Source organism: Papilio machaon, chromosome 17, assembly GCF_912999745.1.
Source record: "Papilio machaon chromosome 17, ilPapMach1.1, whole genome shotgun sequence".
NCBI lineage: Eukaryota > Metazoa > Arthropoda > Insecta > Lepidoptera > Papilionidae > Papilio > Papilio machaon.
In genome coordinates this window covers 4,925,871-4,943,439 of record NC_060002.1, presented here as the reverse complement: position 1 = coordinate 4,943,439, position 17,569 = coordinate 4,925,871, and the positions used below count along the sequence as shown (strand labels likewise).

The following is a 17,569-nucleotide window of genomic DNA, read 5'->3' as shown; positions in this document are numbered from 1 at the left end:
TATTTAATTGTTTTTTATTTTATCCCTCCCCTTCTTCGCATCCAGCATTCTTCGCATTCATAAAAATGACGTCATCGATAAGATAAGTCATGATTGGCTGAGTATCACGGCATGGAGCTAAAAATAGCCGATGAGATCACCCTTCAAATTGTGGGGACCGAACTAGAAAGTCATATCTGAAAAGTATGTTCGAGGAACATAAAAGTGGGCGGTTAGGACATTTCGTAACGCCAATGTGAGAAATTCTTAGGAGAAGGGCATCCCCAAAGCGAAGACGACGTCACCGTGCAAACTGCACTGATGACTCATCAATGTTGTGTTCTCGTTCGTGTATAATTTCTTTGACGCGTTTTATTTTGTTGTTGTTGCTGTCATAATTAGAACTGTCAAATTCGTGAAACGTCGTTGAATGTTCTATAGTTATTACGATTTCATGTTAACGCGATAACGTTAAAGACAATTACGTAAATCATCTTCCGTCTTGTTCTTTGAATTGAAAAGAGCTTGAACTGATGACAATGAAGCTGGAAGTTAGTGATAGTCAATCGAACCACTCAGACTTTTCGTGTGATAGTCAATCCTCGCAGGGGTCCTCGACAAATGATTTCACACCAGCCGTGCCGACCTCCAGATCCCTCACGCTCACGGTAAGTGACCTTTGGAGTCTGTTGAAATGACGAACGTCATAATACATGTTATTTCTAAATAGAAGAAAGATAAGTTTGTGCTGCCCTTTACTACTAAGCTTTTCTTACAGGTATTAATCAATATCTTTAATTATAGAATTATAGATACCTATAGATACCTAATCCAGACGACAAAAGTGATGACCTCAGTGTTGTAATTTGCATTTCAAAATGACATTTCGAAAATCTCAATTAAACGACAAACTTGTATGAAATACTATCTATACATTATAGATCTATAGCTGGAATCATATTCAAAATTCATTCATATCAAAATCATTAGAACATTAAATAATCTATGAAATAAATCTTGCAATAATAATGCAATAATGCATATAGAAATAGTGAAGAATAGCAAGAATAGTTACCTATCTTTTACAAAATTTCAAGCACAATTTTTTGAAAATATTGTCTGATATCTAATAAACTGCGCGTTCCATTATTCATATTATTTATTCGACTGGTTTTGGTCTTTAATACATTAATATGGAACCTTATGGAAACTATTTAACACATTCATTGCTACTGAATTGCCAATCCCAGTTCATTTTCATGCAAAAAAATTGGCATGGAATGTGTTAAAGTTTAGCCTTAAAAGGCTTATATTGACAACACCTGTTATCTATTCTTATAAGGATTGTAGATAGGTTTCTTGAGAATTGTGATAATATTCTGATAAGACAGGCTGATAATACATTTGAAAATGTGTGTATTAGTCATTGTTATTTTTATACTTAAACCTTATGTCATTGGTAATGAAGTAATCTGGTCCGTCTTGTGTTGTGTGTTAAACCTGATTTATTTTTAAATCATATGTATTTGGAAAACTATGTAATTTTGTTTTGTAATTTTTGTTTGTTGAGAAAGTGAACTATAAAATTCTTTATTTAACTTGCAATGAAGTGTTCAAACTTCAGTAGAAAATTGCAGTTTTACATTTATATGCTGCAATACCAGTGATTTCACGCAGCATATTGTGAAAAAAATTAAAAAAATTATGATTGATTGGGAACTCTATTTACATGAGTTCCTGTTAAATAAGTAAAAAAACGACATGTTTGACATTTACCATTGAATTGAAAACTTTTTATACATTGGAGAAATCAATTTTAAATATTTGTCTTTAGGTCTCCAAGATCTGTATCCATTTTAAAATATACACAAAGTACTCTTAGATAGTGAGTTGTTATTTTGACCTGACTAATATTAGAGAACAATGGTAATATATTATTAAGTAATATATAAATATATTTTATTATCATTTTAGATCCAATGCCTTACTGGCTCATGTACCTACTTATATGAAAATGAAAAAAGGCAGTGCAACCACATTACAACAATTTATATATTTAACCCACCTATGTCTGTTGGCTCTGTACATTTTAACATTAAATATGTAGAAGCCAAGTATACAAATAGTGTCAAAACCATGAAATTTCTATGAACAGTTACTATGTCATGTAAAGTATCACAGTTGAATTTTCATTGATTGTGCCTTTTGATCGCCAGAAATGAGGAAAATGTTCCCTTCGAAATGAAGGCGATGACCGACTCGATGACGTCACCGATTCTCGGAAAAACTCAGACCGCGCGTTATGCTGCCAACATTGCTAGCCAATTATCTCTTAATGGTATAGCATTTCAAGAAAATCGTAACATAAAAAATTATAGCATACATAATACATGTAGAAATATATTAGGAAAGAAAGACATGACTTGCAGATTGTAAGTTAAAATTAATTGTGTCACAACGGAATAACAGGATATTATCTGGGAATGATAAAAGTTGTAGGACATTAATAACATTATTTTTCAATGTTAGTACATTAACAATATAATATATTGCTTTTATTTTTATTTTAAAATTGATTTATCAAGTTGTTATTTAAAATTTACTGTGAAAACGTCTGCATTTAGACATTTCATTGTTAAAAAAATTCATTGCTTCGGTTTTTCCGCGAACGACTTTCAATTATTTTTTAACGACGACCTTGACAATCACTAGCGGGAATTGAAGCTGGTAATGTAAACAAATTAATTTAATAAAAAAAAAAATAATTTAATAAAACCATCTAAGACTGTATAGTACGTATCAAGTTTGAGGTAGCCCTTACAACAGAATAACATAGAATTTGGAGCTTAAATAGGTCAAATTCAATGCTTAAACCTATATCAAAGATATTGTGTAAATTTTTCGACATGGCGAACATATATGAAGGAATATATTTATCCAATAAAGTGGAATATGTCGAAAAACGATAACGTTTCTTTTCTCTGAACCATCAAATATTAGGTATCTCAATTTTTTTATTTCATTTAGAATATATTGATACTCGATAACTTGTATTTCATAAATCAGACTGTACTTCGAAGTTAGTAAAATGTAAGTCTTACTAGGAATTCCCGTCAAATATTTCATATCTTGAATTTCGTGTTAAATCGAAGACTCAATAAGTAGAGGTTTTTTGCATTTTCATAATGTCAATAGAGATATCGAGATTTTACTGTACCTATTAATATACCTACAGTCAATCAAAGCATGTTTATATAAAATGTCGATTTTTGCTCTTATTAGAACTATAACAGTATTTTAACCATATTGAAATTTCGTGAATCATTGATGATCGTTAGGCAAATGTGTTTTACTTAATGGCATCAAAAATCAAGGTGTAATTACATTGAAACGGCTGCCACAATCAGGTCTCTTATTGCGTCATTTATGTGGGAATATTATAAAAAGGTGACTTGCACATTTTATCGGAATAGTTCAGTATTTTTTACCATTGTCCTGTTAGAATCATAACTACAGTGGTCATGTCAGGTTACTTACCCTTACCATTTTTTTATTGGGAAAGGAGGGAATGGGATTAGGACTCAGCGGGGGAAAGAAACATATGATAAGGGTAACCTTCCTTGTCTTCTTCTTTGTTTGTTTGAACCCTCCTTGGTATATTTAAGGTCGGCAACTTGTCGGAGATTTCTATGGGTAGTGGTCGCTTCGCTATTTTAGCGGAATCTGGTGACCGCTTGCTTGTTTTTCACCTACTACTATATAAATATAGTTTGATAATTGTTTACAAGACAATGTATATAAGCGTTTTCTTCCTTTACGTGACACGTTTTGGCTAGATCCGGAATTTGTATTACCCAATAAATTTCGTTTCATTTTCAATATTATTTTATTTCACAAATAAACAATTTAATAAATGTCGTTCTAAAATATAAAAATTGCTTTACAAGCATTTAATGTTGCTTTTTCGTAAACACTGTAACTATGGTTCGTTTTATTTACGTTCGTGATCGCAACGATTCTGCGAACTGGATGCTTTCTATTTGCTTGCGTGTTTCCACTGTACACCCTTGAACTCCAACTATATGATTCAATGTTTCAAGTATAAGGTCATATCAAATAATAATCTATGATTTTCTCCTACTTTTTAATTTGTCTACAACTTTGAATCTTAAACTTATTGAATTATAAAAAGACATTTTTGCATTTACTTTTTATTCCAAATGTTTTTATTAATTTGCCAAACTTTCGGAATATTTATTATTTTCTCTTTTGCTATTCGTTTTTGTTTATTGATTATCTTGACAATATATTATGTTCTTTTACAAAATTTCAGTTCAGGAATTTTTTGTTATAATAATTAATTTCTAATTTATTTGTACTCTCTATTGTTTTCAAAATTTTTACAAAAACTAAATGGTCTAGATAATTAAATTGTAACCTTATAGTGTGATATTAGGTATGTAATAAATAGGTTATGTTGCAATGATTGTAATGTCCAAAAATCGATTACTTTATCACACACGTGTATAACCAATGCTTTACAATTATAATAAGGAAAGTATAGTGCGATATTATCAATGATTTCCAAGATTCGTTTGATATAGTTTCCGGTAAAATTGTACGGCGGCGTTGGCATGACTCAATGCATTGTAGTTTACTGGAACAAGTATCGCCTGATCGTACTATCAGACAGCTTGGGACCTGAACGTGAACAAAGGGCTACTTCTAGTGATATAACATTTTCTGGTATCTTCGCCATCGATTATGTTACCGTATAAAACCACTGGAAAATGTTTCGAAGAATGCTTCGGAAGTAGGTACTTGATATTGTTGTTTCTTTGTGTGAATTATTTTGAGTCATGTTAGGTATTCAGTATCGAAACATTTGTTATCTCTGTTTATTTCAAAAAGATTGAAAGGGATGTGAAAATTTTTCTACTCAAGTCTATTCGTAGTGGTAACAAAAATCAATCGATGCAATGTTTGCTTCTTTCATAGTGTCCAAGGAAATCCGTGTTGAATTTTCTCAGTTTACGCTTCAATAACTTGCATGTTAAAACTGTTTAGATTTTTGTCTCTTTTTGTTCATGAACTAACTTGCTTGACCTTAGCCTTTCAGATTATCGTCCTATCGGCCTTTAAAGCTGAGTATATCTAGGTAATCCAAGTCACAAAAAAACTAGTTTGTTGTCTCTGGTTGATGTTTGACTTAGAATGGCTATTTTTCTTATTAAATATTAAACTTCGAGAAAACACTAGCATTCACTACAACACAGATATAGATTTATTATTATCAAATATTACCCAATTATCTTAGCGTATAAGTTTTTCTTGAATATAATAGAAATATTTGTTGTAATTTAGTTATGCGAAGTAAATTATTTTATCATTAGCTGTCGCCCGCGACTCCGTACGCACAGAATTAAGAATATTCAATTAGTAGTAGTATGTTCTTCAAGACTATGTTCTACATTTATGCCATATTTCAGCGAGATCCATTAGCCGTTCTATACCATTAAATAAACATCCAAACATTAGCATTTATAATATTAGTAAGATTATAGCAATTTTATCTATTTCTTCAAAACTTACTTCATTCATTATGCTAATGCAGCGTTGCGTCGCCATTTTATTTGTTTTTAGAGTCAAGGTTCCCGGATTTGGTTCTTCGCCTAAATAGTAAGCATGTAATACGTTTCGAATTACGCTTTTGTTCTTTGAAATATTAAAGATCTTTTGTAACATATTGTGCATAGTTTAATTTTTACGTTCGTCTAACGTTTCTTAGCGTGTTTTCTATATAGTATTTTTTAGCTAGTACCATTAATATTAATATTTAATATTAATTATAATAAAGTATGACAGTTATGAGAAAATCTCTTTGAGCGACCTTCAACGAATTCAAATTTTTGGCATAATTCCGAGTGTACGGAGAAACGGTTTTTGATTCTGCCATTAAGATCGCATTTGCCTACGTATTCTGCTGGTACACAATTAATATGTTGTGTGAATGAATATTTTCGAACGTTGTTCTTGGCATTATGTAGACTTTAAATTGAAAAGCAAACGTTACGGTAACTTCTGTCAAACTGTCAGTGGGAATTAATTTATACTTGACTTGCATTTGTTTCATTTGTTGACTGATGATTATTTTTAACCAATATTTTATTGTTAACTGTATTAAATGTTTCTTATTGTATAATTTTTTGTTTCATTTGCGTAATGGTAAATTTTTATATTCTTATTTGAAAACTTATATTCAATGGCTAATTAATTTAATTTGAATTTTTTTAGTGGTGAATAAGCGAACGGGAATTCCATATTTGTGTCAGTTTACGTCCATTTGTATTGAAAATTATCGTATATTTTGCCAAAATACACTTCACATGTTTGTCACGAAGAAAATATTTATTGAATCATTCTAAGAGATGCTGAAAAATTGTTTTTGGCGCCATAGCTGAATTGTTAGAATTATTGTCACTTATAACGTTTCGGTAGTGTGTTGAAAATTTGCGCGTGCGCGGAACGTAGCCCGCCGTCGTACAAAACCAGCGGCGACCGCGCGAACTGGCTCAGTTTGATACCAAACATTGTACAAGCGTGTGCGTATACATTCTTTAATAATTGTATGACTCATACGTCTTATCACAAGTGATTTGCTTCAAGTTTTTCGGTAAATTAAATCGTTTTTAAGCCTTCAGTGTTAAGATTGTTGGACGTTTGTGGAAGCACTGAACACCGATGTCTCAGTTGGTGCCATATCACCTTTTCAGCGGCGAGCAGGACGACAGTCTTATGTTCGCAACCATGTTCGACTATCAAACAGACGAATACAATAAGCCAGTGGTGAGTTCATTGCCGTTTTAAACTTTGACAGCTTATTTAGGTCACTAAACATTCGTGACCCGCGTTTAAAACAACTTTCAAAACTTTTTCACTTGTACAATTTTAGAACTTATAATTTTTCTGTGTTGTCTGTTTTGTTTTTTAGTTGTAAAATTAAGTAGTTTATCTTATTTTCACATAATTCGACGTTAACAAATTGCGGGTAACATATGCTTCCAATACGCTACGTCGAACATTGCTTGTCGTAAAATTTTATTATTTCTATTTACTATGACATCACGCATATCGAGTTTTGAGAAAAACTCAAGGTTATTTTGAAGTTCCAATTCACTAGTACTACTAAATATTATATTTCAAATATTAAACTGGTAGTTTTGTTATAGCAGCTTGTCAGCAATATTTTAAGAAGTTGTGGCTGTGTTACACAGATGGCGTTACTAGTAACAAGAAACACTTTGTTATAAGTGCGTAATTTCGTAATGGCATTATTAAATGATTGATTATTTATATTATTTAAGCAATTAAATTATTTTAAACGTAACGGATAACGTGCATCTACGTCTGTATCTATATTGACAGTTTTGTTTCTTGTAGTACTAGGAGTTGTATTACTCAGAAGCGTAATCGTGACGTCATAAGTCTCGTCACTATCCTCTCCATGTACAAATTGATTGATTGTTCTAATTAAATGCTAGGCTAGACATGAATACTGGGAAAGACGATCCTTCACTTACTTGAGTTTCTAAGACTTATTGATATTTTATTTTTTAACCTATATGATATTCCAGTATTCTAGAAACTTCGACCGTTACCTGCTTCGCTGCGTTTTCTATATTTTGAATGACCTTCTAAACAATTACGTTCTGGTTTTTGCTTTGAGTCTTAGGTCACGTAGGCATTTATACTTTTTATTACATTAATGTTGTCTATGTAATATTTGTAATCAATTAAATTATTGTACAACTGTTTGTTTGAAGGTCGATTATTTTCATGTCTCGAGTATAAGGTAAATATTGTGTATTGATGTTAAATCATTAGTTAAAACGTGATTGTAAGAACAAAGCGAACTGTAGCAATAATCCGTGTTAGTAACGTCACCCGACCGCAAACTTGTTTACTTTCAAAACATGTCTAGGTAGGTATTTTAGTTTATAGTACAGCGCATGAATGAAATCCTTGGGTTATCCCAATGTGGTGCACCCTTTTACACATTTTGAGTTATAATTAAAATAATGATGTTTGTCCCAAGGATTTTAGTAGTAACGAGTATCTTAAATATTTTCATCCATGTAATATATAGTCTTGTTTGCTTAGATTAAATTATTGAGACCTTTATCGATTTAAGTTACTATCGATTTTTTTATCGAGACTATATAAGCGATGTTAACGCAGAAATTCGCACGTACACTGTCTGATGTAATACGCAGCAAATCTAATATAATCTTTTATAATCTCAAGATTTTCAATGCATTGTTATAACGCAACAACTGATCTTTTAAGATCTTATAAACGAGTCTATAAATTGCGCAAGCTTATAACCGGACTTGGGGCGACGCGGTAACCTTTGCGAGGCGAAAACTTCAAGTCCGGCTGGCTTGACCTACATCGAACTTGTGAAATTTCTCCTCAACACCCCACTTCCAAGAATGTATGTCCGCGCGGTATTCCCCAAACGTGGTCACGCCATCGTATGATTGTTTTGCAACGCAATTTACCTGCTTTTACGTATTTTGCAGCTTTTGAAGCGCCAATAGCGTGGTCAAGGGTATAAATTACCGATCATGTAGTCATAGGGTCGAATGCGTTCGATTTTTGGAATTGGGTAATGTCATATTTTTTAAGTTATAAAAATCTTTGTCCCCATTTTAAATGGAAAATAAATGTTCTAGTAATTGTAAAAACTGTTAATGATAATAGTCATTATCGATGTTGATTTTTGTTTTTTTATTAGTGGAAAGAGGCAAACGAGTTTAGGAATTACCGGATGTTGGTTGACCTTTTAAATTATTATGAAATTTGTTTTAGTTTTTTTTTGTGTATAAAATTATCTTAACATTAGTCTTTATGGTATAAGGTATTAGAAAACATTTTTGGATTTACAATTTGTTTTCTATTTACAGTATTTTTGGTAATCGATTCAAATGGTTGAATAATCGTTGCTAATGATTGAATCGTAAGAATCGAGCAGATGGACGGGTTAGATTGACGGACACCTTTTAAATAGTACCAGCCAATAGAGGCCGGATGTAGGCAATTTGCTTTAATTGTCGTGGAGTGGAGAGGACCCAGGAGCGCTGGGAAGACACTGACTGCGCTGACATTGGCCAAGCAGTTGGTACAAACATTTGACGTTTAATAAGTTGGGGCAATCGTGCCGTTGCTACAAATGTTTGACATAAGTTGGCACAAACGTTTGGTGCGTTTTATTATAGCTTCAGTAATCTTGTAACAAGCGTATTTGTTCTTGGTATATTATGAGTCATCGCAACGCTGCGTATCCGATATAGCGGAAAATCGGAAGTAAAAATTTTAACGCTGCATAATAGTAACTTAATTATGTAAACATAATCAAAAAAGTTATAATAGTTTTAATAAAATTGACGTTAAACATAGCCAGAAATACCTTCACATATTACGTAGTCTTTTGGGTATTTTCCGTTCGTTGCTCAATTACCTATTTCATATGTTTGACCTTTAATGACCTTCATAAACGAACAACAAAGTTTAAAAAGAGGCGAACAGTAAACGACATTAGTGCCTGCGACCGTTGTAAAGTTAATCGTTCGTGTAAGTAGCGCGCCAACAAAGGTCTAAAGTGAGTTCTTTATTGGCCCCGTAACAGATAGCCACGGCGGCGCTGTTATCCATTTTCCTCCATTACACAAAGTGTGTCCATTGTCTGCGCCTTTTACAAATTTTTCAAATTTCAAACAGCCCTTTACAAATTGCTGATCGTAAAAGTTATTGACGTTTAAAGTGCATTTAAAAGTGTTTTGTTTTTTCTCTTTTCGTTGCTTCTGGAACTTTTTTTTTTAATAAATCAGAACAATTTTAATATTAGTGATCGGCATTTATGGTCACGTTGTTAGATTAACCTGCCTCGTTTCAATAATAATGTAGACTGGGTACAACTGAAAAAAAATCGTCTAAAACTCTAAAAGAATGCGATAAAACTACGTCATCTTTTTTGTGGCTAGTCATATAAAAGAAAATCAAGTATAAAGATGCAATATGTAAATGTTAATTTTGTTTCAATTATTTTAGTAGTATAATGTTTCTAATACTAACTTTTGGCCGCGACTCTGTCCGTGAGATATAAAAAAAACGTAATAAGTAGCCTATGTGTTCTTTCAGACTATGTTCTACATCTGTGCCAAAATTCAACATGATACGTTGAGCCGCTCCGGGGATACCTTCAAACAAACATACATCCATCTAAACTTTCGCATTACACAATAATAATGTAAATTTCAAAAACAATCTGCTGGATGAAATTTTTGTTTTCGTCTCTTAGAAGGTAATTTAACACGTTTAATGCCACTAACTTGTTTCTACTTTATTGTCATACGAAAAATCGTAGTGGCATGTAACGTGTGGCAATAACTAGGGTTACCTGCCACCGGAGGCGGTCCGTCATCCCGGGCTCCATAAATCCCACCACCCACGTAGCTGTCACCGAAACGTTTAGGTACGACCGTTTGTTGTGTGACATTTGATGGCATACCAAAACATCCTGATTGAAATGTACTATCGGTTTTGTATAGTAAAGTATTTTTATTGCATTTTATGGTAAATTGGTGCTTATACAAGTCGTGAAAAATATATTCAAATTTACTATAACTTTGTATACTTGCCCAATAATATACATTTTTATCATACAGTTTTAACCTAAATAAGTTAAATCTAGGCCTTTCCATATAAAACTTAGTGCTTTAACATACATTTTAGCTTAAACATACGTTAACCTTTTTATACCGTGGCTCCAGCGCCCGGCGTGTATTTTTGACAAATCATGGTTTACCAGTAAATAATGAAATACTAATACCGAAAGCATTGTGATACATATTTATGGTGAAATATATAACCACTTTGACGTCAATAAATCAGCGGTGGTCAAATGGTTAAAACACGTGTTTAACTAAAAAGCGTCTTAGAGTATTTTTTGGAGTAATACAGAAATAGTTTTGAGTAGTTAATTACATTAATATAGTAGCGTTAATATCATTTAAAATTTCCTGTTGTTTAAACAAACCGTGTTTTAGTAGAACAAATGTTTTGAATAATTCTAACTAAAGTCTTTGATTAATGTGTTTTTGCTCATGTTTTACATAGAGAAGGTCGATTTGTCGTTGATGGATTGCTCTGCCTCGTTTCTTTCGCTACGCTCTTTATCCGATAAACACATTCTTTTAAATGCACAAAGAACTTGCTTCCAACCTCTTCGGTGGCTATTAAAACTCTATGCGTGAGTTATAAAGGACTCAATGACTGGAATGCATTAGCATTGTGTTTTACCCCTTTTATTTATTTTTTTAATAATGAGAAGTGATTAAAGCAGCTAGCATGTTTTTAATCATAAGTAATAGGAAGATATAGCCATAGTTCTATGATTACCTATTAAAATGTTAATTATGGTAATCACTTTTACTTTTTTTATAAGGATAACAGTTCCTAAGGGTTTCCACTGCCGAAACAAATGCATTTAGGTAGTAATCTTAGAGAGAATATGTCTTTAAATTAATTATTTTACTTGTAATATTTTTTTTGTCATCTTTATGTCGGTATGATGGTCAGTAACCCTATTTTGTCTTTATCATACAAAAACTAGACAATACCAATTGTTTCGTCAACCGGTACATCTCAATATCACAGGAAGCGGCACTTACTTTATTGCTGTTTACACAAAACATTGTCCACTCAAGTCGACATTATCTTTTAAAACTATAGTTATAACACAACAAAAGAGGTTGTAAACCTCTTTGCTGTCAAAATTCCGCAAGCGAAATTCGTAGACGATTTTTTTTTTTTTTTGTAAAAAGCTTACGAGAAAAACATCCGTCTACGAATCACCGGCCAGTATTGTGCGGTGCGCGGGTAAGGGTGTAAAGGCACAGTTAAGGTGATAGTTAGGGCCATGTAAAGTGCGGTGAGTCATACGTAAGGCATGTTCGGCATTCCGCCGACAGGACACACGCAAGTAGGCATGTGAATACCTACAATGATCTTTCGATTAATAACCGGCCGACATTCGAATTAACATAAAATCGCAATTTGTTTACAAACATTTAGACTTTGTACGTTCGTGATGAGAGCTTAGAAGTTAACTATTTAGTTTTCAGCCTGATCGTAACTTAAGCCGAAGCAATTTTTTTACATTTGGAATGGTTAAGGTAGTGTTTGTGAATAGAAAAATTACAAAGAACACTAAACCAGTCATCGCAAGTATACTGAGGGTACGACACTGTAATTATTCTAGTCATATCAAATCATAAGTTATCTATGAAGAGCGGACTGATAGAACTGCTAATTATCATTATTATAGAACAAAGGAGGAGCGATAGGTTCGCATGCATTTTCTTTGTTCAAAACAGCAATAGCAATGACGTCACAATGCTGAATGCTGCCGATATCCAAGCCAGCTGCATAGTCCTTGTACCGATTATGGTCAAGAATCGTGCTCGTTGCTCTATACATTACCGACATTTTCCACGTTTCCGCCTCTACTGCCATATCGAAAGATGTCATAGTTACGCACGTGCATTATTGTTATTAAAACACTACGCAACCTATATTACGCGATTGAACTAACCCGCTATGGCACGCATTGGTCCGTGAGAAATAGGATACGTTCATTCAAAAGGCATTCAAACGTTGAAAGTTTATAAACAATTTCGCGGAAAAAAAAACTTAGTCATCATTTAAATAGGTTAATGCATTTTAAACCGAGTTAATACATCTCTTGCCATGATTTTGGTTCCAAAGAGTCGATCAAAAATTAGAAATGTTTATTTTCTGATTTTGTTGTCTAAGAAATCCTTTTTAATGAGATCCTTCTTGGATAACAGCGTAACTAATAAGGTGACTACTAATAAAGTAAATAGTAAAAAGAGAAAAAATTATCTAATATTCTAAAGTTTGGTATTAGATGGATGGCCGCGTATAAATGACAATGGCATGTAGATCCGTATGGTTTATCTGATGCTATTGAAATGGTCCCCCAAAGCTTTGGTAGGAGTTCGGTCCGCGCCCCAGCTCGCACGAGAATTGATAGACGGCACAATAACATCACTCCAATACCCATGCCATTATTTAATGAACCCTCGTCACTTGGAAAGGTCAAATTATTTGAAGAGATTAATCTGGTTATTTATGTAGGCTTAATTCCGGACGGTATATTCGATCGAAATTTGTGATGAGTTCTTATTGTATTTAAATACTTTTTTTCATTTATTATAAAAATTTGAATTGATATTGTGTGTTTGATTACTCTTTTAACCGCGAAGCTATTACTATTTAATTCTGAATGGAATTCTTTTATACAAGACATGGTCTGTCATCCTTTGGTCTACTATTGCGGTTTTTCAAACAATGCAAACTGTCATGCTTGTTTCTTTCATAGCAAATGTTACCATGACCACATCGATTGTCTCGTGTAGCCTAAGCTAGATTGAAAAGCATCAGGCTTTCTGCCTTCCCTTCGGTGTTTTAAGAGGTTATATTTACATCTTTATCGCATACCGTGGTTTCAATATGTTGATAAATATCGATATCTCTATTTTTTTCAAACCATCTGAGAGGGATGACTATATGATTTTATGAGTATTTCGGCAGTGGAAACTTACTTAAGTCGACGAGTCGATGTTTAATTTACTGGGGCGTGCCATATCGAGAGAGTAACGCACTCGTAAACATTTACGAGTTCGGCTGCGTTTTCACTGCCCGGTGCATTTTAAATCATCGTCTTTTAAGGCGACACCATGCAAAGATTCCAAGGAGGTTCACAATATCCGACGATCGTAAATTTTGAGTTATAAATGAACGCATTTATTTTGTATGGCGCGAAATTAACGAATGATTGGGACGAAACTGACGCACCTCTGTTATTGCGCGGGAAATTTGCGGGAATGTAAAACTTTTTTGTTGTTGTATTTTTGTATCGTATTGTTATGAAATAAGTAATTTATGTATATAAAAATACGTAAGTAAATAAACTCTTGAAACGAAACTTAAATGATGATGACATTTAAATGAAAAAACTGGCTCTTTTGAAATGATTACGAGAACGTTAAGTGCTTTTTCATCAAGTTATATTTTTGTGTGTACTTTGTATCATAGAATCATGTTATTCTTTTGTGTTATAATTTGTGTAGCGGTTTCCGTACTTGGTATTTGAAGATTTATCAGCATTCAGCGATCTGATGATAAACACACTTGCGTTTAAAGATCGTAAGATATGTATTTACAAAGGTTGCTGCTTGTATATCGTCGGAATTAACGTGCTTCGACCGACTGGTCGTTCGGCGCAATTCGCCGAAACCAATTTTGTATTTAGCTACTCCCACGCACTTTGTAATTTCGGATTCGTTTTAAAAAGGTCATATTTTATTGTACTTTTATTGTTTGGTCTGGTCTTACCGTTTAGAACCTGCCTTTATCTACCTTTTGTCTTATACAAAGAATACAAAAGTGAAGAGATAGGATTTTTCGAAAAAGATCTATGTTATCTAAAGTTCGTTTCAACTATTTTTGATAATGAATGATAAATATTAATTAATGTTAAATCCTTTCATGCAATTTTCACGCAGTTAAATTTGCATAGGCTCAATGTTTAATTTGGTATTTGGCGTGTTGGTTTGTAATTACGAAGTGTAAGGTCACACCGCTTGCACTGAGGTCGTTGAACTTCACACACCAGATATTAGGAAGCAAACACATGTATTTGCGGTTATTGTTGTTATTAGTTATATTTATATGACGGCCTACTAAGTAGAATATAATTTGATCAAACTTATTGGTCGAGTAATGTTCGTTATTAGTGGCGTTTAATGCTTATTTAACCAAACCCTTAGTGTACATTTCTCGTTTTTGTTGTGTATGTTTCAACCTTGCTGTGATATTTTGAGTATCAACACTGAACCTATCCTTAGTGCTATTATTTTCCTCATTGCCTCTCCCTCTTGTAGTTCTTGTTCAGTTAGGTTTGATTTCTTACAGTAGTAAAGACATCAATGTGTGTATTGTAAATTTTATGATACTCTACGATTTACTTTTAAAGTTACTATTTTGTTGAATTTAGAAAAGTTTTTCAGGTTTGTGTAAGTTGAGTTTTTTAAGCAGTGTTCAAAAAATTATGATGATTATTTGTTTATAAGAATTTAATTTTCCACAGTAACTATTACTATAAATAGAGCCAACAAAAGTTACAAAAACGAACTAATAACACCTTTTTTTCGTTTTCCTCGTGATTAATGTAACTAAAATATTTTTAATTATAATTTACCATACAAGAGTATATACGGATAATGGAGTTTTGTGGTTAAATATTTGTTAATAAGGCATCTATAAACTTAAAGGGGATAAAGTTATTTGAAGCTAATGACAACTTTATTCTGTAGTTAGAAGCTCAGAATTTTAGTACCCATTTACTCACTGATAGCTATGTTGCGGATCAAATAACGTAAGTTTTTTGTTACGAATCTTTTCGTATAAAGTTAAATTGGCACTCAATCCTTTGATCCAAATCAGTAAACAAAGTTCGGAGTTATATACTTGTCAAATAGCAGATTAATGAGGGAATTTCTACTTTAAAGAGCATTTGATGTTTCAATAGAGTGCTTAAGAGGCTGTGGTGCAATAGATTTGGTGAGTACAGCGTCATAGGTGGGCTTGCGGCCGGTCGTGCTCGACGCGCTCGCACTAATTCAATTATTCTGTTTATGCAGCCAGCGGATCGCGTTGCATATTGAGTTTCAGACGTACTTCGCGCGCCCCAATTAGGCGCCCGCTAAAAAGGCCACACTCCGCCCCATTGTGTATCTGTGCCGGTTACGTTTTGTAATGAAATTTCTTCGTCTTTTAAGGACACTTCGAAAGTCGATTCCGGTGCATTGTGAAATTGCGTAGGTGCGGTGCATAATGCGGGCCGTCTGGCGTCGGGTGCCGGGGTGTCGGGCTGCACCGGCGCCGGGTGGGGGCGTAGGCGTCGCCGGGGGGCGTCGCGCCAGGCTTATCAGCCGGCGGCGGGGCCGCGCGCGAGCCTCACTCCACACTCCGCTGCCGGCCGAGCGCTCGCTCCGCACGCACCGGCTCCACGACCGAAACCTTTGTCCGGCCGCGCCATAATATTTACATACGTCCTCCGCCTCAGAGCTCTAGGGGTTTTCCAGACAACAGGCCGACTGTTTTTGTCGCGCGCACGCGTCCCGTGCGCCGTGACAAGTTTCGACAAGTTAGTTTTTTTGTTGAAGTTCAAAGAGGATTGTTTGTGTTGTGTGCTAAAAATTGGATTGCCACTTGCAGTAATCGCAGGGAGCGATCGGTAAGTAGGATAAATAACTTTTACCAAACCTTTTTTTTGCGATTTAATCTTTTAAGTTTAGTAAAGGGCGAAGTTTGTTGATGAGATGGTATTGTGATGTGATGAGATACGGTTTCGGGCGCCGCGACGGCGACGCTGCGCGCGCGCCGTGTCATCGTTCGCGGTCAGTTGAACGAACCCCGACGGCCGACGTCAACCTTGCCATAATCGCGATTATTTGCATCGCCATTGTGCCCGCCGAGGGCCTCGAGCGTGTCTCTAATTGCCGCGCTCAGCCGACGGATGAGCTCTCGGCTTAACACGCATCCAATTCCAATACAGATCGGAACACTCGCCGGTTACCGGTCGCTCATCGAACCTTGTCCGCGCGTTACCCTTTATATCGATTCTCTTAAATAGCGTTTGCCAATTTATTTCCTTATTCATACTAGGATAGCTGAATAATATTTAATACTCCCAAATACCATACATTCTGATTCTTGGTCGTTTACCATAGTATCCAATAATATCTGTTAATCCATAATTATTGCTTAAACTTGCACTAAATAGATCCAATTATCCTCTAATAAGATGACCTGCATAGCTCTTTTTAAAAATCTCAGTCAGTTAATCAGTGCATAGGTGTAATGTCTACAACCCGCGTTGCGCTGCTCCGTTATCTACGCACGGCTATTTCTGGCCTACTCTAAAATTCTATCTAAGAATAGTAGCGCTAAATTTAACCACCGTGACTTGGCCTGTGTATATTAAACTGTCCACTGAGATCTGTAACACCTGGGTTATCTTATAATAATGGCATAGAAAATAAATAGTGTGGCCAGCTTAGTTCATTACAAAAATATATTATTTCATTTCTAAGTTGACTTTTTAGTGACCAGTATAAAAATTAAAAAGAAATTAGTTTAAAAAAATATAAATGTGCGTTTTAAAATGTTTACGCGTAGATAGTCCTTGCCCACTATCGGATGATAATCACAGCGATAAGATTAAAAGCGAAACGCGGCGCGACCGGACCTGTACAATAAACAATTGCTTTCAAGTGCGCTAATGGCCTGTGTGCACAACGATAACGGCCATTTCGAAAATTCCCGATAAGGGCACTTCCACCATGCTATCTATGTAAACTGGAATCTTTCGTTAGAGACTATTGTCAATTTTTAATCACGTCATTCAAATACTTTTTACCCAAGTATACCTACAAGTTTA

General features: G+C 34.3%; 1 protein-coding gene across 2 annotated transcripts in view; it reads left to right on the top strand.

Moving 5' to 3' along the window:
* Positions 1 to 332: 332 nt before the first annotated feature.
* The window catches only part of LOC106721634 (transcription factor kayak), a 34,244-nt gene continuing 17,007 nt past the window's right edge, over positions 333 to 17,569 (top strand). Inside the window, exon 1 of one of the 2 annotated variants that reach the window (XM_014516621.2) lies at positions 333 to 647. In XM_014516621.2, coding sequence (XP_014372107.1) covers positions 513 to 647 — 135 coding nt within the window. In that variant the 5' untranslated portion in view covers positions 333 to 512. Of the gene's footprint in view, positions 648 to 6,565; positions 6,826 to 17,569 lie in introns of those variants that run through there. The other variant, XM_014516622.2, reaches the window with a different exon arrangement.